Genomic DNA, 25,164 nt, shown 5'->3' on the forward strand with positions numbered 1-25,164 from the left:
TTAAAACGGAAAAGGATGTGAGAAATGGAAAAGAAAAAGAGACGAACATATTAAAACGGAAAGGGATGTGAGAAATGGAAAAGAAAAAGAGATGCAAATAGATCCAAACCTTGACCAATGAAAAAATGTAGGGCTTATGATTCCTCCTAGAATGATGAATCTATTGAAAAGTTGAGAAGTCTACTGAATTATCCGTTCTTACATTAGGTTTAAACGTGAGGAGTGAGAAAAAGGGAGAATATGATATTCATAAAGATTACATATTGACCATTTTACTCTTATGGTAACTCAAAAATTTTAAGTGAACCAACGCATAAATGAGTAGAATGAAATTTTCACCCATAATTTATTTTTTGTCTACTATAAATTTTGGGAATTTTTTTATTCTTTTAAATAAAAATAAAACTGAAAATAGATATCAAACACTTTCAAACAGATGAAAAATTCTTATAATTAGATACCAACAATATGATAATGTCAGAGCGAATTGTTGTCAGAAAAGGCAAAACATTCTACCTGAGAAGTTGCCATCGGCCCAAATCCTATTTGAACCCAGCATAAGTGCTGGCATTTAATGCGTAAAAATCAGAAGCTCAAATCTCGGGAGATTGGATCAAGCTATTCAAGATCTAACGATGTCCTTTAATCCTAAATAATCTCCAAATTAAAATTTCTAAATCAAATCCATTTCCATAATTTAGAAGATTAACAAATAGTTTGATCTTGAATAAGCAGGAGACGTGTTCTGGAACATCGAAAGATAAAAAATTGGGGGGGGAAAAAACCCCAAAACCCCATAAGTGGCTCTCAGTCGGTAAGGAAACATCAAACACTTTTGAAGAGGAGGTCAAAATTCAAATCTCTTGGTGAAGCAAAGCAATACCCTCATGTTATATTATGTAATACCCTTTTCAAAAATCAAAATAAAAACCAAATTAGAGGATAATTTTCCCATCAAATTTCATTAGTCACGACAGAAAATTCTAAATCACCAAATAAATTGACAACCGGAAACCATGGAAACGTCTCATGTACAATCAGCACTAAATGTACCATATGCCCTAACACTCAAAAATTCATGGATGGGGGAAGAGGGCCATTCTATCAAAGATTTTTGCATATGGTTTAACCGTGGACGCCTTAAAAATCTTCCAAAGTCTCTATTACTACAATCAGCATGTCCTCAAGTTTCACGTCTGGTAGCTCTCCTGCGAGGAGCAGCAGTGTCTTCCTTCTCATCCTCTGCTTCCCTTTCTGCACTGCTGCTTTGATCTCCTGTAGCATCAGCAGCAGTGTCACTACTTTTGGTCTCAGTTCTTACCTCAACCTGCAGAACCACGGAAAATGCTGAACAATTTTAGACGGTTCAAATATTTGGAAGTTGGGGGCCAAACAAGCACCGTCACACATTTCAGAATGCAAATAATAAGTTTATCGAACACCTACAGCTGGTTTCTTCTTTCCAAAGAGAAACCTAAAGATAACAGTCAAAGTAACCAGCAAAACAGAGACGAGAATGCCTATTGTAAGGTTAGGTTGTTTCTCTCCCTTTTCAATGAGATCCTGCACGACAAATAACCCATGTTATAAAACCTTGTCTACGTTTGATCGAAGCAATCAGATGCCGAGAAAAAAAGAAAAAAAGAGGGGAAGAAGAACCCCAATAACTTACAAGTATTTTTAGCTTATATGCATCCAAGAAGGGGATATCGGCTACCCTATAAAGGAGGTCAAAAATCTTCTTCTGCAAAATTTAATCACAGTGATTGTTAGCTACACACAACACACACAAACAAATCAATAGAGTGAAGCACAAACAGGTGGGAAGAAACATTACCTGAAAGCCTAATAACCCATCTGAAAGACCCGCAGCGGCTTCCTCAGCCTTCAGCTTCTCTTTCTCAGCTTCAAACTTCAGCTTCCATGTCTTCTCCCTATATGCATCTGCAACATTCTCATCACTGGCAATCAAAATGTTGTCAAACAAAACCCCATCTTGCATTGTCCAGATCTCAATGCCAACAGCGGCAACAGGCTCAAAATCAGGTCTGTCAAGCTCAAAATAATTAGGGTTTGGGATCTGTTGTGGCTTCCAAATACCCTTGTAATCTGGGTTGTCAATGAGTGGGGCATGCCATTTTCCTTTGTAGGCAGGGTTCGTCTTCATTGGTCTTTTCCACTCCCCACAACCAGGTGCCGCCTCACACTTTGGGTTATCAGTCTTTGGAGCCTCCCACTCACCATCCTCTTCATCGTCCCAATCTTCTGGTTTTGTAGCTTCTGGATCATCTATCTCATCAGGCTCATCATCCAGCCATCCTTCAGGCTTTACAGCATCCTCATCTTCAATTTCCATGGGTGCCTCCTCATCCCAGTCATCTGGCTTTACAGCATTTGGGTCTGGGATTTTGGCCCTTTCATCCCACTCCTCAGGTTTCTTATCATCAGGGTCAGGAATAGTCTTGGCAGGGATGAGTGGTGGTTCAAAATCTTCAGCTGACAGAAAATTAGCCTTCTTCTTCTCCTCCCCATCGATAAGAATTCTCAATTCGTTATCAGGTTTCAGAATGGCAGTGTAAACATGGGTGAGTTTATCAGAAGGGACAGATGGAGGGGACTTTACATGGTGTTCGATGTAATCCCCACTACTGGGGTTCTTGTGCTTGAAGATGAAATGCACCTTGTTGGTCGAACCACACTTATCAGGTCCAAACATAATGGAATAGGGAGAATCATTGTCAAACTCCTCAGCTTTCCATCCAGCATCCTGGGATCGAAGATACTTCAAGTATGCACCTCCACATTCAAGCCCATTCTGAAGGCGAGTCTCAAATTGGAGCACGACAGTACCATCCTTAAGGTCAACAGGTTTTTCAAGCTCCTTCACTATTGCGTACTTTCTTGCTTTCTCACTCACAAGAAGTCCATAATCATCATGCCCTTCACTCTTTGCATGCTTCCATACACCTACAGCCAAACAAACATGAACTTTGAATAGGGAAAGCCAGCAAAACAGTTCTCATAGGCCATAATTGTCCAAGTTGATGTCATGAAAGACCAAAAATGAGAAAACCCAGGAAAAAGACAAAATGCAGTTAGTATAATTAAGATCAGAACAAGCAGTTCCATTTCACAGATATTCTGCAAGAAGGATTCACCTCGAGGATGTCGCAAGAAGAAAAAAAAAATGACAATATTCCACATGTCCCAGAGGAAAACGATATGGAATTCAAAACATGAATACATTATCTACAATCATAAAGTTTACAACAAATAATGGAAAATCATAATTTTCTTAAAAGATAACAGGTCAATATATCAGATTTATATTAGAACCAACAGGTCTATCTAGCCTCACAAGAAACAGCAAATGAAATTCTACAGTGACCATCTTGAATGTTACTCATGGTAGGCTACATAATATACATGAACATTCAGCAATCCTTTGTGTAGAAAATGAAATTTAATAATGACTATCCTGAGCTATGTTCCCCTAGAGATCAAACAGACTAGGCAGTGTCTCATAAAAATGAAAAAATACAGCCACATCTGCATATTAACATGTAGTTCTCACCTGATTAGACACTCAGCAGAAATTGTTTGAAAAAAAAAAAAAAAAACGGAGGATGCAAGGACAAACCCTAGTCGGTTCACAACCTCTAGAAGTATGAAACTATGATTCCCATTAATAAAATTTTAATCCACCCCGTGCCCTAAAAGTGAAGATACTGACTATTGACTGAAGTGAGAATACCAACATTTTCTTTTTTTTAGTCCATTTTGATGGATTCAATACACCAACAGATATGTTGTAGGGTGGAAAATATGAACCAGAATGACCATCCACAATGTGAGCAAACAAACCAATGTGACCGCTCAAAAATCACCCACCCCCTCAAAGTAATTTGACTCCGAGAAGGCAATAAGAAATGCAGAAGCCCAAGTACAATGCTATGATTCATCATCCCCACCAAATGAAGTTGACTAGAACAATCCTTTTTTTCAATCAAATTTTACTGAAAGCCAACCTTATTATTGACCCAATCCTATGCATCTCTTTTCACAACATTCCCCTTTAGAACAATAATAGGTCTATTCCTTGCTCCTTTTGCTCCTTCTATCAAATCATGTTGCTTGCCCTAACCAAGCATTCAGATGACTTTAGTAGTACATGTCCATGGCCTACAATGATTCTCTCAACTTATCATGTATTGAACACATTCAAAGGACTTTAAGGTACATATTCAAACCACCTAAAACTAATTCTCTCGACTTATCACATAATGAACACATAATTAACTTACGTCTTATGTGTTCATTCACTAATCTATCTTGTCTAAATTTACTATGCAACTGGAGATATACAAAATGAAATTTGGGAGTTTAGGAAAAATAAGAGGAAACCAACTAACCGAAAGGGGCTAATCTATTTATCATCATCGTTATAAAAGGGAAAAGAAATGCAAATAGTTCAGAGGTGAGATGCAGAACACTATAGACCAATAAACCAAAATGTAAACCATAAAAACAAAGGAATGTATTGCGTACAAATGGCATCGTATGGACGAACCCCATATCACTTGTTACCCATATCTCTTGGGTAACAAGAGATATGGAATCGTAAGGACAAACCCCAAACCAGGTACCAATCAATAGCAAGCAAACGGACATGTTGCAATGAATTACCAGTGATAATCCAGTTTCGTCTATGTTCTACAACATAAAATAAGAGAAGCACCAAGGCCACTAACAACTGCATGAATACTCCAATGTCCGAACACAATTCTCATCCCTCGTCATTTTCTCAGGTAGGCACCAAGGGGAGTTGAAAATGGGGACCTCATAACGGTGAGGTGCGGCCCTCGCCAACTGAACTACCCCATTCTTAAACCAAGCACCCTTAAGAAAAATCAAAAGCTGTCCTTTTTCTTTTTTTTTTTTTCCTTTCAGAGTTGCTGTACCAAGTATCATGTACGCATAGAAATTACTGGAATGTATTGTTTACAATGAGACCAAAACGACTTGCAATTCGGAAACTAAGGATAGCGCAAGAATTAAAAGGGTTCTGCCGGGGATCACCTGTATAGCCATCTTTCTCAGAAACGATCCACTTCCCCTCGTATGTCTCGTCGAACGGCTCATAAAACAGCTACGCCAAAGACAAAAGCTCACAATCAATATTTAAGCTGGTGAACTTTTTTTTTGCCCGGGGGGGGGGGGTGGAGGGTATGGGGATAGAAAGCAATTATCTCCAGCTTTACCCACCACGTCCGAAGCGCGAAGCTGCGAAGTAACAGAAATGACCAAGAGCAAAAACAATTGAAGAGAAATCCGTTTTCGTTCCATCAGAAGGATCATATAGCCCTACAATACAGTTGGGGAAAAACAGTCAAAGCAAAGTTAGACTTCCAATCGTGAACCCTAGTCTCGAGATCCGCGATCAGAAAAAGAAAATGGATCGACCTAGACGTAATAGATCTCGAAAAGAAGACAAGAAAAGCACAATTTCAGTGGGACAGTGAGAGTTGTGAGGGGACAATTTCAGTCGGAAAACGGAGGATGTAAAGGCTCTCCATAACCTTTAGGGATGAAAGAGATGACAAAACTTACTCGATGTCGAAGCTCCCGAGTTCTGGAGGATTGCTATGCTTTGCTTTGCTTTGGTATCTCACGATCTAAGAGAGCCTTGGAGAGTTTGTTCCTGGTAGATTTTAAAGGAGACGGACAGACGAATACCACCTTCGAGAAGCCGATGAGATCCGTTCTGTTTGAACGAACCGACCTCGACCTCGACCTCGACCTCGACGACTACTAGACTGACTAACTAATCACTCAACTACATCGAGCTGTTTAAACCAATCATGTCGGATGCCACGTGAAATGAACCAGTCGATTAGAGCCACGTTATCTTTTCGGTGTAGAGAGACTCTGCCCCGCTGCCTGACAAATACTGAACCACATTCTACACGATACGTCGATACGTGCATGTAAGATGGACAGATAGATAATCTAGGCAGCACTACAAGGTGCGAGTGAATCATATAATTATTAAATACGCTATTAATTACCCAATAATTAATATATTTATTCGAACATATAATTGAAAATAAAGAATTTTTCTCATATATTAAGCCTACATTGTTGCTCTACTCAATTTTGAAACCAACCCGTATTGATGTACTTATTAATTTGTCTGTCGTTTGAAATGGTGTATTAATGGATATATAAATTATTTTTATGTTTATTTAAAAAATAAAAAGCCAAGAGATTCATAAAAAAAAAAAATCCTCAATCCTTTTACGTCTTTACAAAACCTCATGAAACCTCATTTCCATTGTTTTTCTTTTTTTCTTCGTTCGCAAGAGCTCATCATCAACTGCCACCTTTGTCAGACAACTAAATTTATATGGTTGCGATGCTCACTCAAAATTCCTTTCATACAAAATCGCCTCTTGGGTTTTGAGTATGAGATGATGATCTCGACAAATGGAGTTGCGATGCTCACGCAAAAAAAAATTCATCCCAGCTTCAATTCCTCTGTTTTCCACAATCAAATCTACAATACATGCACAAAGGTGAAACTACATTCTTGTACAAATAACCAGAGAAGGATGGGGACCAGGTGGGATTGACGACTTTTAGACAATTGCCCAAACCTCGGTTTTAGGTTTACTTTGTGGGGGTTCTAATTTGTAATTCAGAGGGAGGGTTAGTAGCTAGCATTGGTTAAGCCAGGATTAGGCACAAATTTAGAAAATTAAAGGCCAGGTCCCCCGTGCGGGATCAGAGTGTGGCTCATTTCCCCAGGGAGAACCTGCACCTCAGACAGCAGCTATACAACCACAAATTACATGGGATCATCTTCCCTTGAGGGCATTGTCTTTCCACCACAAATACATGGGATCCAACCTGTTAGGTTTACTTGTCAGATTTCAGAAAGAGGATCCCACTTATTTGCAGTGAGGAGACTAACGGGGGATGAACCCGCCGCATTCATGCAATGGTCACCACAGTATGCAACAACAAAGAGGTTAAGTTACAGCTACGCCTTACTCATTAATCATTACATCTAATTAAACTTAAGTTACACAACGATGCAAAATCTCTTCTTTAACAGCGAACTGTATACACTCATCGCCCATCAACTTGAGAAACATGGGGGCACCCCTTGTTTTTCTGAGCTTCATCCAACAAGCGTCACTTTATTAAGCTTATTGGAAGAAGCAGCATCCCATTAAACTCACCAATCTTCCATTCCATTCAAAACTTGTACGTCTAAATCATGTCCCTGATCATCTTGTAAGCCGGTGTCTTATTATCTTTTGCTCTTCATCCAACTCAAAGTTGGATCCTGAGAATTGTGTGCTGGAGAAAAAGGGCTTCAAATCATAGATTTCATAATCCTCCGCCTGCACCAACAAGTATACAACAAACTCCATGAGCAATAAGAGGAAAAGTTTTCCTGCAACCAATTCATTTATGAACTTCCGAACTTCATCCAAACCTATTGAAAACTAAGGTCCTGAACAAAAACATAAACAAGGTCTGCCGCATCCAACCATCCGTGTATTATACAACTTCTTCTACTCTTACCTTGTTCCGCAGCTCTTCCACCTTAACCTCAACCTGGTCAAGCCCTGCAGCGGACCCAGACATCAGTTCTTCCAGATACAATGCATCTTTCACGAGCCCACGGAGAAGATAGAGGAGAAAGTCATTGTACTCCCTTTTGAATGTCATGTACTTTCTAAAGCTCTGTAACAACATTTGAATTTTCATGTTAATTTATTTATTGCCAGGAAAAAGCTGACAGTAGGATGTTGAAACTTGTAATGAAGCTAAAAACTGGAGATGTTGCTGATCTATCTTGATCTGCTAAGCAATAACCAATAAACCACCATCCCCAAAAAAATGATAAGGTAAATATATGAAATCAATTTAACCTTTTGGAGAGCTTTCTGAACACCAAACTTCTGTGTTGAAATGAAGGAATCAAGTAGCACCCGTATTGCCATATCTACATCATCTTGCGTCACATGCTGTCTGAGGTGCATTCTTGCATGTGCTTCAGACATCCGTATCATTGATTCTATGTGCCTTACTGCTATGGGGACACCTTGTCCATGCTGGATATAACATATAAGAGTACCAAAGTAACCTTAATCATAAAGAAATTGAAGCAAAAATACACATGATTTATGATAAACTGGAAAATACTTGTCTAACCATACCGAAGATTCTCTACGTAGTTCAGCATAAACATGCATTAACTTGTCCAAATCAGCATCATGCAATCTTGGAAACACATGCAACTTGGCATAAGTAATATACTTCTTCAGCATATCTTGAGAGAGTATCTGATTTGAGATTTCACAAACCACTTTAGGTTTAGTCCACAAAATCAAATAGACCAAGAGACAATGTAAGAGCTTGAGATTGATACCTCAGGATCAACAGGCCTTTGAGAGACTGGGGGATCTTCTACTGAATTGCTAACAGACTTCTCATCCATGTTAGCTCCCTTGGGCTGTGACTTAAAGTGGCTATCAACAACAAATTCGGCAAGCATTTTATCAGTGGCTGGATCAACCACATCCTGCATTTCGTCATTTGTTAAAAGCAGTTCTTGGACATGAGAAACTGATGAAACAAGTTCATGGATGGGATAAAAGATCACCTTTACAACACAAAGGATATCAAAACGTGAGACAATTGGATCTGTCAACTCAACATTTTGTGAAAAGTTCTTTGAAGAGTCATACCTAGAACGAGACGATAAGTAATTTAAGTGGTAAAAAGAAAACTTAAGAAAACAGGGATAGAGAAGGGACTCATCACTATAGATAATTGACTAAATTCATCCCCCAATTATATGAAAATGTTCCATTGCCAACTAAAGCATATAATCTCGTCATGATTGAATCGAGTGGATACTTTCATACCTTCCTCCAACTGGATTTGCAGCAGCTATAACAGAGCAACGAGCCTGTAGAGAAGTGACAATCCCAGCCTTTGATATGCTAATGCTTTGCTGTTCCATTGCTTCATGGATACTCACTCTGATCAAGGAGGAAAATTGTGTGCTCAATACATAAAACATTAGAAAAACAAGAAAATATTTAGAATCCTTACCTATCCTGATCGTTCATCTTGTCAAATTCATCAATAAGACAGATCCCTCTATCAGCTAGGACAAGGGCTCCTCCTTCAAGGGTCCACTCTCGTGTGACAGGGTCCTTGTGCACAGCAGCTGTTAGTCCAACAGCAGAAGCTCCTTTTCCAGTTGTATACACAGCCCTCTGCCCCGTCTTTTCTACGTACCTTAGAAGAATAACTTTAAGGGTTAGCTGAGAGATTATTAGCATAAACTAGTTGAGACAAAGCCAGGATGCTCATACTTGAGGAACTGTGACTTGGCCGTTCCTGGGTCTCCTAGGAGGAGTACATTTATGTCTCCTCGCAACCGATGTTTCCCTTCAACATTCTTCTCCTGACCTCCAAACATTGCCAGAGCAATTGCTGTTTTTATGTCCTCGTGGCCATAGATAGAAGGTGCAATAGACTTGACAATCTAATCATTTAGCATTAACCAATATATGAGCAGAGCAATAGTGATACACCTTTCCCTAAAAGAATTCTAGAAAGTTCACACCAAGAAATTGGCAGATAAAGCAGATAGAAAGGAAGTCAATAACAAACCCTTTCTCCAATCCTAGGGTCCTTGGCCAACTTTTCAATCTCTTCTTTGTCTTCTTGGGTGAGTTTATAAGCTGAAAAAAGGTCTTGCTTTTTGGTGACATAGTTTGCTTCAACCACAGTGGCAAAAACAGGAAACCCATTTTTTGTGTTTAAAGATAAGTCAAAGTTGTTCGTGTATATGCCTGTGACCTCCTGCAAGATATTGTGAAGTCTGGATGAATAAGCTGATGTACACTCAAAACTAGTAGCATGAAGTATAAGTCAGAGTAAGAGTTCCATACAATTTCTTCCCCAGGACGTGCACAGTCAATTAGATCATTCAAGAGAATCACTTCCTTGTATCTTGGAAGTCGACCAGCAGGGACGATTCCAGGGCTTTCTTGAAGGGTGAGTTTTTGATAGTTCCTGTAGATTGTCTGCATTAAGCATGGAAAGACAAAATTGGCTACTTACTTAAACAGTTCGTATTCAGCCATATGAAAAAGCTCAAAGGAAACTCATTACTCACCTGTTCGATGTTAACAGTGAATGGACCTTTGGATTGGCATTCAGGACAAGATCCCACCTTGACTTCGGAATATGAGTTCTGGAAGAATGGCCCAAGAACTGCACCACATTTGTTGCAATCATATTTAACCTGCTGCAACTGGGGGAAAACCCCAGTTCGTCGGGTTACAACTCCTCCAATACGAATCATGGTATTCAAATGGATCTGCCTGAAGTGCACCAAGGACAAAATAAAAAACAGGATGAGTTAATTTGAGGAATGGATAAAGGAATTCAAGTATATATGGTCTTGCAGAGATCTCCCAACATCACCTTATGTTGCGTATCTGGTCATATACTGGTAAGTTGGTTATCCGGACATAGATCTTCTGATGAATATTCTTGTAATTAGGGTGTAGATCAAATACAACATTCCTGGCGACATCTTCCATGACCTCCAAGACAGACTGGGGAGCATCAGCCAGCCAGATGGCAATGTTGGGATGAATGTATATGAATTGCTTATAGTCAATCTCCAGGCTACACCCATCAGCTACATATAGGAGGACAATGGTGAATAAAAGCACAAACAGGGTTATATGCCGGTGATGAAATATGCCTTGATTAATGTGTAGAAAGCCAAAAGTAGAATGTTTCACCTAAGACCATCTCATTTATCAGCCGCACATATTCCAGATCCCCTGGCTCATTCTTGGGGCTCACATACTTTAGCAAGAACTCCTTAAATTTCTTGGCAATGAACCGGCGCACTTCATCTCTGGTAACCCACTCTCTTAGAGTTCCTTGGACACGGTACATCTCAAACTCTCCATCATCATCATCTTCATCCTATAGTTGGGCACAGTAAAAAACGACGGACATAATACACATCAGGTGATCCTAAGTTGCACATCTTGAATGGTACAATGAAAATGAAAGTTTCGTGCTAGCGATAAACAAAGACCTCGTAGGGCTCATCATCCGTCTGATCAGTGATTGGAACATCATCTTTAGAATGTCCTCGCTGTGATCTTCCTGGGGAGCTCTGCATTCCATCAGCATCATCATAGCTTCTTGGTACTCTTGGCGGCCTGAAATCAGCCCTAGACCTTTTAGAAGGCCTGTAGTTACCATCTTCGTCTGTATCTGATACACAACCATTCAAAGACTCAATTCTAACAGAACTACTTCAACTATAATTGTAGATTCAGTGAAAATAGAAAGCATACGCTCCAAGAAACTTGATGAATGATACGTTCAACCAATTAGTTATTATCATCCACACAAAATAAATAACAGAAAAGAAAATAAAAGGGCAAGCCCGGTGCCCAAAGCTTCCGGTCAAGCAGAATCCACGGGGCAATAACATGTAGGCAAACAACCCGAAAGCTTGGGGCAAACTCATACTGTTTGGATGGGTCTTCAGTTGAACTAACCATTTACCCCCCTTGAAGAAAGCACCGGAGCGAGCACCTTCTAACGGAAAAAATGAATCCACTTTCCCTAATGTTTTCTCAGAGTGTTACCCTGACTGATCTATGTTCCATCAGAACAACATTTTAGTGCCCCGTCATTATTCCTACCCTTTGACGAATAAAAGGAAGAAGTCTAGTTAAAACAGAGGACCTTACTAAGTTCCAAAAACATCAATTTTGGCAAGGAGCAGCATTTTTTGGTCCAGGAAAAGAATGAGATCAAGGTCTGAAGTTTTCAGGATCCGACCAAACGCACAAAGTTGTGCAGGTTACAAGCATTTTTGTGTGTATGTGCCTATGTTTGGTCTCTTCCTTTTGTGGGGGTGGGCTGCTGCTGTCTGGTTGCAAGACATGGAAACCATTTTACTCAACATTCATAGCATTTTACTTTTTAACAAGGAAGGATGTTAGGGAACTTTTCGTTCAGTTCTAAGTTGTAACACAACACGACCAAAAGCGCAAGTATTTGACGTCTGCAAGTCCTCGGACAGCATTTACCTTGATCGTGCAGAAGCTGAGGGAGCTTCCTGTTGCTCTTAGGTCCATCTCTGGCATCGAGCTCAATCTCAGCCGCCCTCCTATCCTCCATGATCTGATCCAAGTCCCTCTCGTCCTCCATTGAATCATCAAGTCCCCCTGATTCGTACTGATCCAACTCTTCCATCGGTCGATAGTCCCTAAAAGCATAAAAAGGAGAAATAAGGAGAGATTTAACTAATAAGAAATTGTCGAAAATGGAGAAAAAGAAACGAATCTAACTCCATGTAATTTTCGAAGAGATCCTCTCCTTCGTCTTCTTCTCCGTCGCCGTCTTCGGCTTCGTCCCTGACGATCTCTGGATCAACGGCAGCCTCATCATCATCTGAGTAGGTTTCAGAGGTGCGGCTGGTGTTAGGAGGGAGCCGGTCGGTGCTGAAACCGGCGGAAGTTGGGGAACCGGGTGTCGATGGGTTTTCAGAATCCGCCTGTCGATTCACAATTAAAAAAACGTCGTTTGCCCCAAGTTAGGGCCAAGAAAATAGAGAGGAATAAGAAACAAGTGCAAACTAACAAATGCCAAAAGAGGCAAACATGGACTAGATTACCATTTGAGCGAAGCAGGTGAGACAACGCTCCTTAGAGATCTTGGATTATCGCCGGCGCTCAGGTACTGAGATACAAAACGATGCACAAACTTCTACGGAACCAGTAACCAAAGCCTTAGGTCTCAACTTCTGGATTAGACGGTTTTTGCTTCTATTTTGTTCCAGGCTTTTTGTGTGCTGCCGCTGCTGCTTGGCGGGAAATTTTGGCGCCAAAATCGTCCACTTTTATAGGGTTGGGTTCCTCCCCAGAGAATATCTCCTGGCACGGCCCAATGAGCTCTGAGAAATAGCCACCTGGACAATACCGATCTGAAGGCTAAGATTAAATACCTACTTTTTAAAATCCCTAAAAAAAAAAAAAACTAAAACCCAACTTTGAAAAAAAAAATGGCTTCATCTTCTTCGTTGCCAAACTGCGAAGTGAAGAAAAAAAAGAGTGAAATCCCATCTTTTCCCTTTGATTTAAACACAACATCATTTAGGGTTTGAGACACAAGAAAAATTGCTTCACTGGGATTTTTTGTACAACAGCTTGGGTTGCAGAATATATAAAAGAAAAAGAGAAATTCAGAAAAAAAATCTCTAGCAAGAAGATCTAAGATCAACCACTATGAGTCCAACCAGCTCGATCCTGTACACCAGTATGTCTGAGCCAATGCACCATGATCCATAGATCCACTCCACTTCTTGTTTGCAATTTTGATTTGCAAACCCACCGACGACTATCTCTGCGATGTTTACACTAATGCTACTAACAATGCTTCCGATTTTGGTTTCATCCTTACAAATTTCGCAACAAAGAAGAGTACCTTTTTTTTTTCCGTTTTTTTTCTTCTTATTCTTCAAAGGCAAAAGACGAAAGATGGGATTTCACTTTCATTATTCACTTTGCAGGTTGGTTTGACAACGAACAAACTGAAACCTTTTTTCCAAAGTCCGCTTTCAGGTTTTACTTGTTAAAAAATAGGGATTCTGCTTTGAGCAGCGAACGTTCAGGATTAAATCTTTGATGTTTGGTTAAATTCTCACCGTAGATTATTGGCAGGCAACAAAACATTTTTAAGTGGTACTAACTCGGTTTAATGGCTTTAACTCGGACCGTGGGATCAGTTCGTTACAAACCAAACAAACCAGGCATTAAAAATTTTTGTTTCCCCTTCTCAATCGTAAGCGGGAAGATGAAGTAGAGCCCAACATAGCAGGAATTTATAGTGAGGTGGCACGTTGGAGAAAAAGCGGGAAAACACAATATTGTTTTAGCTTCGTTTGGTTGTAGGTTGACTATATTAATGGGGAGAAATAATCTATTGGGTATCAAACATTGGATATATATTGGGGTTCTAAAATGCTGTTATTTGGATATTGTCAATTTGTGAGGCAAGGTTGAGCAATTTTTTTGCTGCTGAGAGTGACCAAGCTTTTCTAGTAATTAGTATCCAATCTTCCAGTCAAGAGCAATTACTCTAGATGGTTGTGATCTTAATGCCTTTACTTTGGCCCGTTCTTAGTCCCTAAATTAGTCCTCATAGAATTCCTCTAGTTTCATCCTCTTCTTTGTCAAAGATCCCTACTACACCCATCCATTGTGTGTCCTTGTTTATTAGGCGCAAGCAGCATCTCGTTTGTCGGTGTTCAAAATTAAATGATCCTGCACACATTAACATGGTGTCATTATTAAGCAACAACTCACTAGAGATCCTGGCATCCTACAAATACATTGGTAATTAGAACATGGTCGGGGCTCTGATGTTGGGCTTCCCCTACATTATGGGGGGTGTAATTTCAGATCTTTCATCAATTTATTAAGATAGTTCATGGCAACAAGAAAATTAGGTTGTGTGTTTTGAAATACAACCTCATTTTTTACTTTCCAAATATTGTAGCAAATAATTATGAAAATAGACATAAACCTGCATATAAGAGGTTTATCCAATTGGGACTAAAAATAAAGACATATTTATAAACTCCATTTGAGGTATCCGGTCCATTCGGATCCCTAATGGTCCTGCAGCCCAAGCTCGTCGAGTCCAAGAACAATCAGCAAAAAGATTCCAAGTTGATTCGCTGCTGATGCCACATAGTACACATACAGGACTAGTCTAGGCCCACTTAACCAAGTGCTCCTTAACTGGTATTCTTACATTAACAAGCCTCCAAAAGAACATATTAAATTTTGGGTGTAAGTTAAGTTTCCAAAAAACTTTCCACCAAGCAACTAAAAAAGGATTTGAAGGTGTAGAAACACTTCAAGTTAGCTCCTTGTAGGCTAATTTGGTATTAAACTAACAAGACAATGATAAATTAGAAACCCAAGTATCTTGATTCTTGTGAATTTGCAGATTCTGAATCATTGAGACAATATTAATTGGGAGCACTTCCTGCAAAGAGTTCTCAAACATATGCCAATTTTCAACTACTTCAGCAAGGGTTAGGTTCCTATGGAGAAAGTTAGGCACAAAATTTCCCAACCTATCCCATTGCGCTATAGATGACCATGGATCGAACCAAAACGACGTTGTATATACTATATAGTACCATTCCCAATCTTTTGAGACACCATGGTCTCAAGGTTAGGCAATATTGTCCTAATGTTGTTCCAAGCAATAGACCCATACTTATTGGAGACTTGACATGGGAGAGCCATGAACAACTGGGACAAGTCCCTGTGCACGACACATATATGGATTTCATAACCCAAACAGAATCTATCTACCTGGCATGTATTAGACCATTGAGAAAGAGGGGCTAGCTAATTGTATCCGATGATTACCAACTACAAAGATTAGATTATATAAGCCTTTAACATACAAGGCAAAGGTAATAGATTCTTATCATGCTAATCGCTATTCTCTAGGCTCTGCAAGTATTTAGATTCTTCCTCCCGTCGTGCAAAGTATTGACTTTCTCATCGGAGGCGGCACTAATCAACCCTTGGCCCTTTCCTTTGTAGGTCCATTAGTAGTCGAGTTACATCCGGATGTAACACTGGCTCTCCCCCCCCCCCCCCCCCCAAAAAAAAAAAAAAAAAAAGAGAGAGAGGTGGCATTTTTTATTAATTTATTTTTATTGAAGTGCAGCAAAATTAATCTATAGATATACTGGAATTACAATATGAGGCTTGGAGCTTATACAGTTGTTTGGAAATGCTAATTAATGATTGAAGGAGTAGCAACAAATTAAAGTTGGAATTACAGGTCACTGGGGATTGGGGAACCCAACCCAACCCAACCCACACCACAGTACTACGTACCCCGAGGCTGAAGCTGGCCAGTTACTGTAAGTGTAGCAACCAATTAATAAATAAACTTGGAGAAATAGCAGTAGACAACAGACAGTACTCGTCTCCCAATTAATAATTCAAAATCATCATAAGATGATATAATATAATATATATATGTCGACGACTGGATCGAGTTGGTACGTACGTAGTCACTGATCGATCAGTTGGTTTGTTGTTTTCAGTTTCAGTTTTAGACGCTTCTCTCGAGCATCTCTCGGTACCTTTTGAAGGACTCCTGCTTCTGCATCTTCATCTGGCGATGGAATCGTCTGATAAACAAGTCTGCCACTTGATCAATCTCGTCCTCGAGCTTGAAATTCTCTCCATCCCCCTTGCAGTTTCTCACCAGATCGATGACCGATCCCCCGGGATCACCCAGATCCAACTGATCATCCTCAGCTTCCGATTCGAACAACGAGTGCGTCAAATCGGGGTATTCACCGTCGTCGTCGTCGTCGTCGTCCTTGGAATTCTCATGATCTCCACCCTGATCTCGCTGCTGCAGCTGCAGCTGCTTCTCCTCCGCCGTAGTCAACTCGGTGCAAGTGGGGTGGTGGGAGTAGTGCGAGTACTGGTGGAGCACAATGGCGCCGGCATTGCTGGTTTCCTCGTCGTTGAGCTTATGATGATCATGTTGGGCAACCAGAGCATGGAGCTTGTGGGTGATGGAAGACAAGAAGAGCTTTTTATTCTTGAGAAGAGACAAGATTATGAGACGACTCTTGATAGCACTCGTCTTGTTCTTCAAAGCCAAGGATTTGGACTTGACCACCGAGGTCAATACGGAGATGAGCTGCTTTAAGAAGACAGAAGCTCTGTTCTTCATCTTGGTCGATGTCGATCGATCGATCGATCGAGAACTAAAGTAAAGGAAAAGATAGATCGAACCAAAGATCGAGACAAAGAAGAAATCAAGACGTAACAGGAACTAGGTAGCTAGCTAGGTTGGAGATAGAGAAATTAATTCATATGAAACAGTAGTATATGTAACTAGTAGTACGTAGCTGCTGGTATATATATATATATACCGGCGTTCAGTAGTAGTAATTCGGAAACTGATGATGATGGATGGGGGATAGATGTTGTTGGATCACTTGCTTGAGAGTTGAGATCAGAAGGCAACAAGCAATTAAGCAGTAGTGTTTGTTTGTTTGTTTGTTTGGCACGAAAATAATACAGAAGGGTCGCTGGGTTTATATAGCGCGCGCGAGAAGAGAAAAAGGAAAAAAGGAGTTGGAGCAGGCTTTCGTGTTGTCTTTTTATTTTTCTAATAATTCTTTAAATAACTTTGCTTTCAAAGTGGGATTACATTCATCTCGGCACGAGAGAGAGAGAGAGAGAGAGAGAGAGAGAGAGAGAGAGAGACGACTACGTAGGGGCTAAGGAAGGAAGGAAGGAAGGAAAGCAGTGACAGTGAGATAAAGCCATAAAGGTCAGAGCGATAAAGAAGGAGCTCGAGCTCGAGCTCTCCCTCCCCTCCCCTCCCTTAACGTAACATAACATAATATTACATTATGGGTACGTGGCAGAAACTGGTTGGGCATGGGTGTGGTCAGTCAGAGGGGCTTTTTTTGGCTTTCTCTCTCTGGAGCAATTAAATTGTGTCTTAGTGGTTTCACCAAACAGGCCATGCCATGCCATGCCATGCCATGCCATAAGAGAAAAGAAAAGAAAAGAAAAGAAAAGAAAAGAAAAGAAAGGTGAGTGGGGGCGGAACTGCTTTTTCAACGTTAAAATGCGTGCCCCCAATGTTGTGTTATGTTATGTTAGCGGTTGATTCTAAATTAAGTATTCGCACTGGCGAGTGAGTTGCGTTTGCGTCTTCATTCATGCATTCACCCAATATATAATATCTAATATCTAATCTAAAAAGATGGTTGCTAGATTCAATACCCCAATACATACATACAATAACACGTGGTGACGTGGACGTGTTTTTATGTGCTCGATCGACTGGATTAATCAATGATGCCCTCCTGGCCTCCTCCTTTTCTTACTTTGAGAAGACGAAGACGAATTAAGAAGAATATCATTCGTAGAAACAATCTTCCCAATAAGAGACCCTGGTGGTACGTTTTTGTCCTCCACACACCCCCCCCCCCCCCCCCCCCCAAAAAAAAAAAAAAAAAAATCCCCTCCCCTCTCTTATAATATAACATTATAATTGTGAATTGAGTGTATCTATTTTAGATATAAAGTGAAGGGTAGATTTGTAACCTTCCATCTTTACTCCATCTCTACCCAATAAACGTGTATACCTTTATATACCCTTTATTGATAGATGACATGAAAACAGCCACGAGCAAACACACATGATTATGGGGCCAAGTAAATGAATTTGGTTTGTCATTTTGCCAAATGCATGATAACTAGGGATTCATATTGGAAGATATACTCCAACCTCATGTTTTAGAGTACATACGGAAAAATTCCGCATGAGACCTGCATGCAATATTCTTTTGTATCAAGCAACGGAAGTTTTGGAAATAGGTAGGCAGCTTCCTTCCTTCTTTTTTTTTTTTCAAATTCCAAAGTGGGGGGGGGGTCTCCCTCAGAAGTTGACATGGCGTTTTGATTATAAATATTTAATATTTGCATTCTCTTCTACAAATCTCACTTTTTGTGATATTTCAATAATGACAAATCTTCTTGTCCGTAGAAAAGACTTAACTAGCATTTGTATAAAGGATTAGTAATATCTCATTTGTTGGCTTCACCGAATTTCAAGTGAAAACCTAGGCCACATGTATGTTTTAGGGGAAAGAAAAATTGTGTGCTAGGGGGCGAAGGAGTAAATCCATGACTTTCTTAGACTTACTGTCTCTACATACAAGGCTACTACTAGTGTGCTAGAAACACATCCACCAATAATGCTTTATTTCTTTCACACCATTTTGTCGTTGTCGTTGTTGTTGTTGGTAAAACCCTTAACTTTCTATGTTAATTTTGCTATTTTGTGAGATTATGGACCGAGGGTGACAGGATTTTGCCAGGCTAATGAAATTGACATAACGGTACTTGTGATGCCCCATGTTGGATGTATGTCACGTGGATTCTATTAAACCTCGAACTAACCATGTCGGTGACATTGAGAAGGCTAAGATACTAAATGGGGAGCACCATCAAGGTATTTGGTGGTAGAAACGGTAAAATTAAGCTAGGCCATGGTCATTGAGCGTGGAGTCCTAAGGAACGGTGGTGAAAGCGAAAGAGAAGGTTGTTCTGTCAATTACATTCTTGATCAACTATACGGGATTAGGGTAGAAGGCACGACCAATCAAATGACTCATTTGGTTTGTTAATCTATGAATCCCGTTGCTCTTGATCTTCACAACTCAATTCAAACTAAGATTGCCATGGAAAACACCATAGATGAAGTTATCGAATTGAAAGAGAAGTGAGCTGCAAAGCAAAAAGACAAAAACAAAGATGGAGAAAAAGACTAGTGAAAGAGGGATGATGATGGGGTTTGATCTGGTTTATAATGAAACAACAATGATTAATCTAGTTTTAAAATCTAATTAGATCATCTTAACAATTAAGGATTGAAAAAAAAAATAGAGAGTTACACTCATATGTTGAGGTTCGATGGATAGTCGCTGAATTTCAAGACTGCAGAGGATGTGAACTCGCGAGGTGGAGGGTGGCTATTTTTGTTTTTTGTTTTTTGTTTTTATTTTTTATTTTTTATTTTTTATTTTTTATTTTTAGTTTAAGGAGGTGGCTATTAATCCTCTAGCTCTAATTGGTAATATTATTATTTTATTATAAATAAATAATTCATTATCGCTGGAAAAGAAGGATGGGACTTGGGAGGGAAGGAATAAAGGAGAGCTAACGCCAAAAGCCGAGTGAAGATGAACTTGTCTATTTGTGTTGAGGTCTCAAGGAGCTAGTTAGCCAGTGTGGAAACGCATAAAGAAGAAGTCGTCGATCTTGAGAGTGAGAGTGAGAGTGAGAGTGAGAGTGAGAGATGATGATTTGGTTTGTCTGAGAGAGAGAGAGAGAGAGAGAAACATAATTAGGATAACCACTTGCCAGCCGCTCCTTTAATGCATCGATCTCGAACACAAATTAATTAAGAGGCTAGATCTGAAACACACGCAGCTAGCATCCCAATTCGATATCCCAAGTTTTCAGTCAGTCTAAGACTCTAATGTAAAATATTTGATTTTCTAGTTTTAACGAAACTGGGGAACCACAGATCATCGATGATTAAATTAGCAAGTGAATCCATCCGAGATACCTTCAAGGAGAAAGTCATGCATGATGCATCCCAGTGAGGTTAAGGTATGAATTAATTAATAATATTTAAGATATGATATATTCCATTTCTTTATAAAGAAATTGATTATAAGCAATAAATAACAACAGTAAAGAATGATTCCAACTCAACATTGAAATATTGAATGATGGGGACATCCCCGCCCGGCCCACTGGGACTCACTCACATAGCTAAAATATCAAGGGAGTCAAGGGTAATTGAATAAATGAATTTTAATTCTTTAAATGGGTCATAAGACTCAAAACTGGGTTTTGATGTGAATCCCACATATAACAATGGAATTAGATTAAATTGAAAGTGCTGAAATGATTAGCTATAATTTTTAAAGTGGCCCCACAAGCCCATAAGTAAAGGCCCATGACTAAATATCCATTAATCAAACTATTATATATATATATATATAATTCATTAATACAAATCAAAAGGGAGATTGACACCTCACCACTCCCCCCCTCCCCACCGCCCCACTCGCTCTCCTTCGCATGGAGAAGAAGGTGAAGGGTGAGTTACATGAGATAAATTATATTATAATAATAAAGGTCATTAAAAGAAGAAACAAAATTAGGCGAGAGGAGAGAGATTTTACTTAACGTAAAGAGAAAGTAATGAGAGAGAGAGAGAAGAGAAGAGAAAAACAGAAGAGTTGCAAAATTGCTAGTTTGTCACTTAATGTACTGATCGAAAGGTGAATAACCCTCAAGAAGAAAAGAATACATGCTCGAGTAACAGATAAGTAAATTATTACCCTAATTGTACATATAACTGGGTAGCTGAAACCTATACGATGTATGAATTTATGCTATGATGATTAGTTTAATGTTAAACATGTGTGATGCATGAAAGTGAAATGACATGTTTATGTTTATGATATGAATATGACATGGTATAATTATATTTATGGAGTTGGAAAGGATATAAGTATGTTTATAAAATGTGAAAGTTAATCCTGATGGTTATTTAGCTTGCCTAAAAACTTGTCTCGTTGCAAAGGGATATGCTCAAGCTTATGAGTGGATTATGTAAATACTTTTTTGCCTGTTGTCAAGCTTACATCCATATGACTTTACTGCTACTTACCAATAGTCTTTGTTTCAGTCAGATGTGAATAAGGTATTCATTCATGGAGATTTACATGAAGAGGTGTCTAAAGAGCAACCACTTGGGTTTGTTACTTAGGAGGAGAAGGGTATGTTTTGTCACATCTGTAGATCATTATATGCTCTCAAGCAGTCACCTCGAGCATCATTTGGATGTGTCACTTTTGTTGTGATAAAATTTGAGATGACACGTTGTGAGAGTAATCACTTTGTATCATTTAAAATCTCTGATGTAGACAAGAACTTTATTGTTAATTATGTTGGTGATATTGTCTTACAAGAGATGACATTTTAGAAATTGATAGGTTAAGAACCTATTTACAAAAGAAATTTGAAACCAAAGACTTGGGCAAATTAAAGTATTTTCTAGGAGTTGAAGTCGTCCAATCAACAAAAGGCATCTTTTTGTCTTGACTGAAGTATGTATTGAATTTGTTCTTTGAAACAAGAATGTTGGATCAAAACCCCTAGACATTCATATGGAAGCCAATTTAAACTAATGCTAGAAGATGAAACCATTTTTGACAATCTAGTAATGTACAAAAGACTTGAGGAAACCGAATTATCTGACCGTAACTCAACTTGACATTGTCTTTCCTATCGATGTTGTAAGTCAATTTTTGTCTCCCCTCAAACAATGCATTGTGATGTAGTTATTTGAATTCAGAGGTAACTTAAGAAAGTACCATGATGTGTTTTTTTTTTTAACACTAATCATAGTCATAGGAATGTTGAAGAATTCTTTAATACTGACTAGACTGGATCACCTATTGATAGAATATCAATTGCAGATTATTATAAATTTGTTGGAGGAGATCTTGTGTCATGGAAGAGGAAAAAAACAGATGTGGTGACAAGATCAAAGGTAGAATCTGAGTATCATGCTGACACATGCCACATGTGAGATGGTATGGATAACACAATTACTCTAGTAGTTAGGATTTATTGATGACACCTTAATGAAGTTTTTGTGTGATAATCAAGATCTTGGTCATAAAACATCAATTATAATATTTCATGAACATACCAAGCATATTGAAAGTTGATTGTCACTTTATTCATGAGAAATTACAACAAGACATAATATTTTCCAAGCATGTGATGATTGGAGAATAATTTGCAGATTTGTTCACCAAAGCTTAAAGAAGTGCAAAAATTACCTATATTTGTAACAAGTTAAGCACGAGTAATATATATACTTCAAACTTGAGGAAAAGTGTTATGAAGGGCAACTTGCAAAAGGAAAGTTTTATTGAGAATTAGCACCACTAACTCTTGATAGAAAAAGGAAGAAGCAGTTAGGCGTTCAAAACCAATCGAACTTTAGAGATCCTCTCCTATTTCTTTCTTTTATTTTGTAAGGCGCTTTTTATATATAGGAATACATAGCCGCGATATGCAGCTGGTTTGCCAAGAGCCCCCTGAAAAGAAAAACCCTCCCACACACCGGCCCCGGGGGGGGCCCCCCCCCCCCCCGCGCGCCCCCCCCCCAGACATCTTCACTGTGAAGCAGATTCCTAACTATCCTACTACTCCTCTCCTATTTCAAGCAAATCATAGTTTTCCGTGAAGCTCGTACTTGCCTTGGTCATGTCTTAAGGTTGAATCGTTACCAAATCATATATTGTGCGGTGGCCTCTGTTATCTGTATCAAACACGTCGAAGCCAGATCAATCAGAACTTTAGGAACTGAACGATGATTTATTTCATTCTGGATATACAGGGCATATATATTCTATCTGTGCAAATTATAATTTATAAAATTAATTCAGCATTTGAATTGAATCTACAATATTTCTTGTCGAGTTTTGCGGGGAAGTGTATCAAAGATTAAAGAGGAACTCAGCCCATGCCAAGGGTGGGTCTGTACAACAAGTAGATGGATAATTCACAATCCCAACGATCTGATTCGTGAATCAACTTACCAGATTGAGTAGTGGTAGTATTCCTTACTTGCACTAGTATGGATCGTACAACTCATCGCCAACCATTGCTCCCTGACACATAACCATACGGATCCGGTGGCGGACGGTAGAAAAGGGGCCGCGTCGGCGGCGGTGGCAGTGGTGGTTGCGGAGGATACGGAGCAGGAGGAGGATAATAGTGATAATAATGATACGGCAGGCACGTTCCTGTTGGTGGAGGATGCGCTGGTGTTGGGGGCACCGTGTAGTAAGATTCAGGCGCCGAATAAAAAGTTTCATGAGGTGGAGGTGGAGGTGGAAGTGGAAGTGGAGGTGGAGTTGGATGCGGAGGCGAAAGCGAAAGCGGAAGCGGCGAGAGAGGCTCGAATTCGATACGCGGATACAAGGAAGCAGGAGGTTCAACTTGCAGAGATGGATAATGAAGTTGGGATCCCGTCTCCACCTCCACCTGCACCTCCACCGAGGGATTCGGATGATAAGCATCTCCGATCGAGATGTTATTGTGGTCATCAACATCAGCCCCATCAGCCCTGCCACTGCCAAGGGCAGCAGCAACGTTGTTGCGGACGATCTTATAAGCAAAGTTGAGAACACCGTTAGGTTTCCCCTCGGGACTACGCACCTGGTAACTGACGAACCTGACTGGCCGCCGCTCCTCCCAGCCATCATCCTCCCCGGTCATCAAATCCTTGATTGGCACTCGGACTTGTCCGATGGTCTTGTCGCCGAAGACGATCGCTTCGCAAAGCAGATCGAATTGGATAAAGACGTCATCCCAGTAGTCATCCGGATGAAGGGCACCGGCCATGGCCATGGGCATCATCCGCCCCTGAAGCCCCTTTGAGGTCGAAACGCATCACGTGGTTCCAGCGAGGGTTTCCGTCTCCTTCTCTATCGATCGGGGTCTTCTGCCGCTGCTGTGGCCTCTCTTTCTCCTCGTTTTTGCTGTTGTTGTCCTCCCCGACCTTCACCAGAGAGACGACGACGTAGACGGACAGTTTCTGGAAAAAATTAAAGGCCTTTAGATCTCGACAGGACATCACCTTGAGTTCGATGGATGTGGAGTTGTTGGACTCCATGAAGGCTTAGATTGGCTCGCCGCTAGGTCCACGCTGCTGGCTGTGCCGGTGCTTTTGCTTAAGCAATTAGATTCAGCGCCTCAGTAGGCGCCGCGCTTCTTCATCCCAGGCGGAGGCACCGGTTGGAATTAAGACGGAGTCAAGTTTAAGTTTTAAGTTTAACTGGGATGAGTCGAATGACAAAATTGAGGGCTAGTGAAATGGAATGAGAGTTGGAAAACCAGACCCGTTGGATCTTGCGAGAGTGGTCCTTGTTTCCACTCGGTCAGTCCGATGCGGACATTAGAAAATGGAACTACCTGTGCTGTGCTGTCAGGGTATGAGTCGTCTGACTTGGTTGTAGTCAGTCAATGACTCAATGCGAATCCGAAGGCCGTGGGGGGCTTCTGGGCTTTTCCATGTCTTAGAACTCACGCGGTCACGCCACCGTTCATCTCATCTCATCTCATCTCATCATAGCTCCTAGGTCACTGTCAAATGCATCGTGCACGGTGCACCTACAAGTCAGGCAGTCACTCCATTTTATTTTATTTTATTTTTTGGTACCAGTCTGTCAGTCAGTACTCCACCTTGTTCCAATATTTAACGGTAGCAGCTGATTAATTCCAATACGAGTTGATCTTAAGTCTTCTCTTTCGTGACAAGTTTCTACCCCAGAAGAGATAAAATCTTGTATCAGATGCGGAAATCATCATGGGGACTGGGTGATCGGATCTTTCTCCCCTGTATAAATAATTTTCTGACAAATAACCT

At 40.1% G+C, this 25,164-nt stretch overlaps 4 protein-coding genes across 5 annotated transcripts; all 4 read right to left on the reverse strand.

The window, feature by feature from the left end:
- Nucleotides 1-862: 862 nt before the first annotated feature.
- On the reverse strand, nt 863-5,819 carry LOC149006178 (calnexin homolog). Its single transcript, XM_089166002.1, has 7 exons — nt 5,611-5,819; nt 5,266-5,364; nt 5,080-5,149; nt 1,838-2,967; nt 1,673-1,744; nt 1,447-1,563; nt 863-1,327 (listed from the first exon to the last, which is right to left on the reverse strand). Exons 2-7 carry the CDS (start codon nt 5,356-5,358, stop codon nt 1,184-1,186), a joined length of 1,626 nt encoding a protein of 541 aa, XP_089022128.1. The 5' UTR covers nt 5,359-5,364; nt 5,611-5,819; the 3' UTR covers nt 863-1,183.
- Nucleotides 5,820-6,257: 438 nt separating this feature from the next.
- Nucleotides 6,258-13,652, reverse strand: MCM2 (minichromosome maintenance (MCM2/3/5) family protein). 2 transcript variants are annotated; one of them, XM_089166458.1, is made up of 19 exons: nt 13,352-13,652; nt 12,746-13,039; nt 12,420-12,625; nt 12,159-12,337; nt 11,150-11,331; nt 10,845-11,034; nt 10,519-10,738; nt 10,208-10,415; nt 9,981-10,115; nt 9,700-9,891; nt 9,399-9,571; nt 9,133-9,321; nt 8,943-9,059; nt 8,678-8,762; nt 8,444-8,596; nt 8,232-8,357; nt 7,944-8,126; nt 7,594-7,755; nt 6,258-7,409 (listed from the first exon to the last, which is right to left on the reverse strand). In XM_089166458.1, the coding sequence occupies exons 2-19, from the start codon at nt 12,746-12,748 to the stop codon at nt 7,293-7,295; spliced, it is 2,820 nt and encodes a 939-aa protein (XP_089022584.1). In that variant the 5' UTR covers nt 12,749-13,039; nt 13,352-13,652; the 3' UTR covers nt 6,258-7,292. The 2 variants fall into 2 exon arrangements, with proteins under 2 accessions (XP_089022584.1, XP_089022583.1); XM_089166457.1 differs by lacking the exon at nt 13,352-13,652 and having other exon boundaries at nt 12,746-13,070.
- A 2,140-nt stretch (nt 13,653-15,792) lies between these two features.
- On the reverse strand, nt 15,793-17,201 carry LOC149006180 (transcription elongation factor). Its single transcript, XM_089166459.1, has one exon. The coding sequence runs from the start codon at nt 16,849-16,851 to the stop codon at nt 16,216-16,218; it is 636 nt and encodes a 211-aa protein (XP_089022585.1). The 5' UTR covers nt 16,852-17,201; the 3' UTR covers nt 15,793-16,215.
- A 5,857-nt stretch (nt 17,202-23,058) lies between these two features.
- On the reverse strand, nt 23,059-24,766 carry LOC149006181 (uncharacterized). The gene is made up of 2 exons (XM_089166460.1): nt 24,147-24,766; nt 23,059-24,100 (listed from the first exon to the last, which is right to left on the reverse strand). The coding sequence occupies exons 1-2, from the start codon at nt 24,409-24,411 to the stop codon at nt 23,385-23,387; spliced, it is 981 nt and encodes a 326-aa protein (XP_089022586.1). The 5' UTR covers nt 24,412-24,766; the 3' UTR covers nt 23,059-23,384.
- Between the last annotated feature and the right edge of the window lie 398 nt (nt 24,767-25,164).

This window comes from Hakea prostrata, chromosome 8, assembly GCF_041222555.1.
Source record: "Hakea prostrata isolate BN-2017 chromosome 8, UWA_Hpros_2, whole genome shotgun sequence".
Taxonomy (NCBI): Eukaryota; Viridiplantae; Streptophyta; class Magnoliopsida; order Proteales; family Proteaceae; genus Hakea; species Hakea prostrata.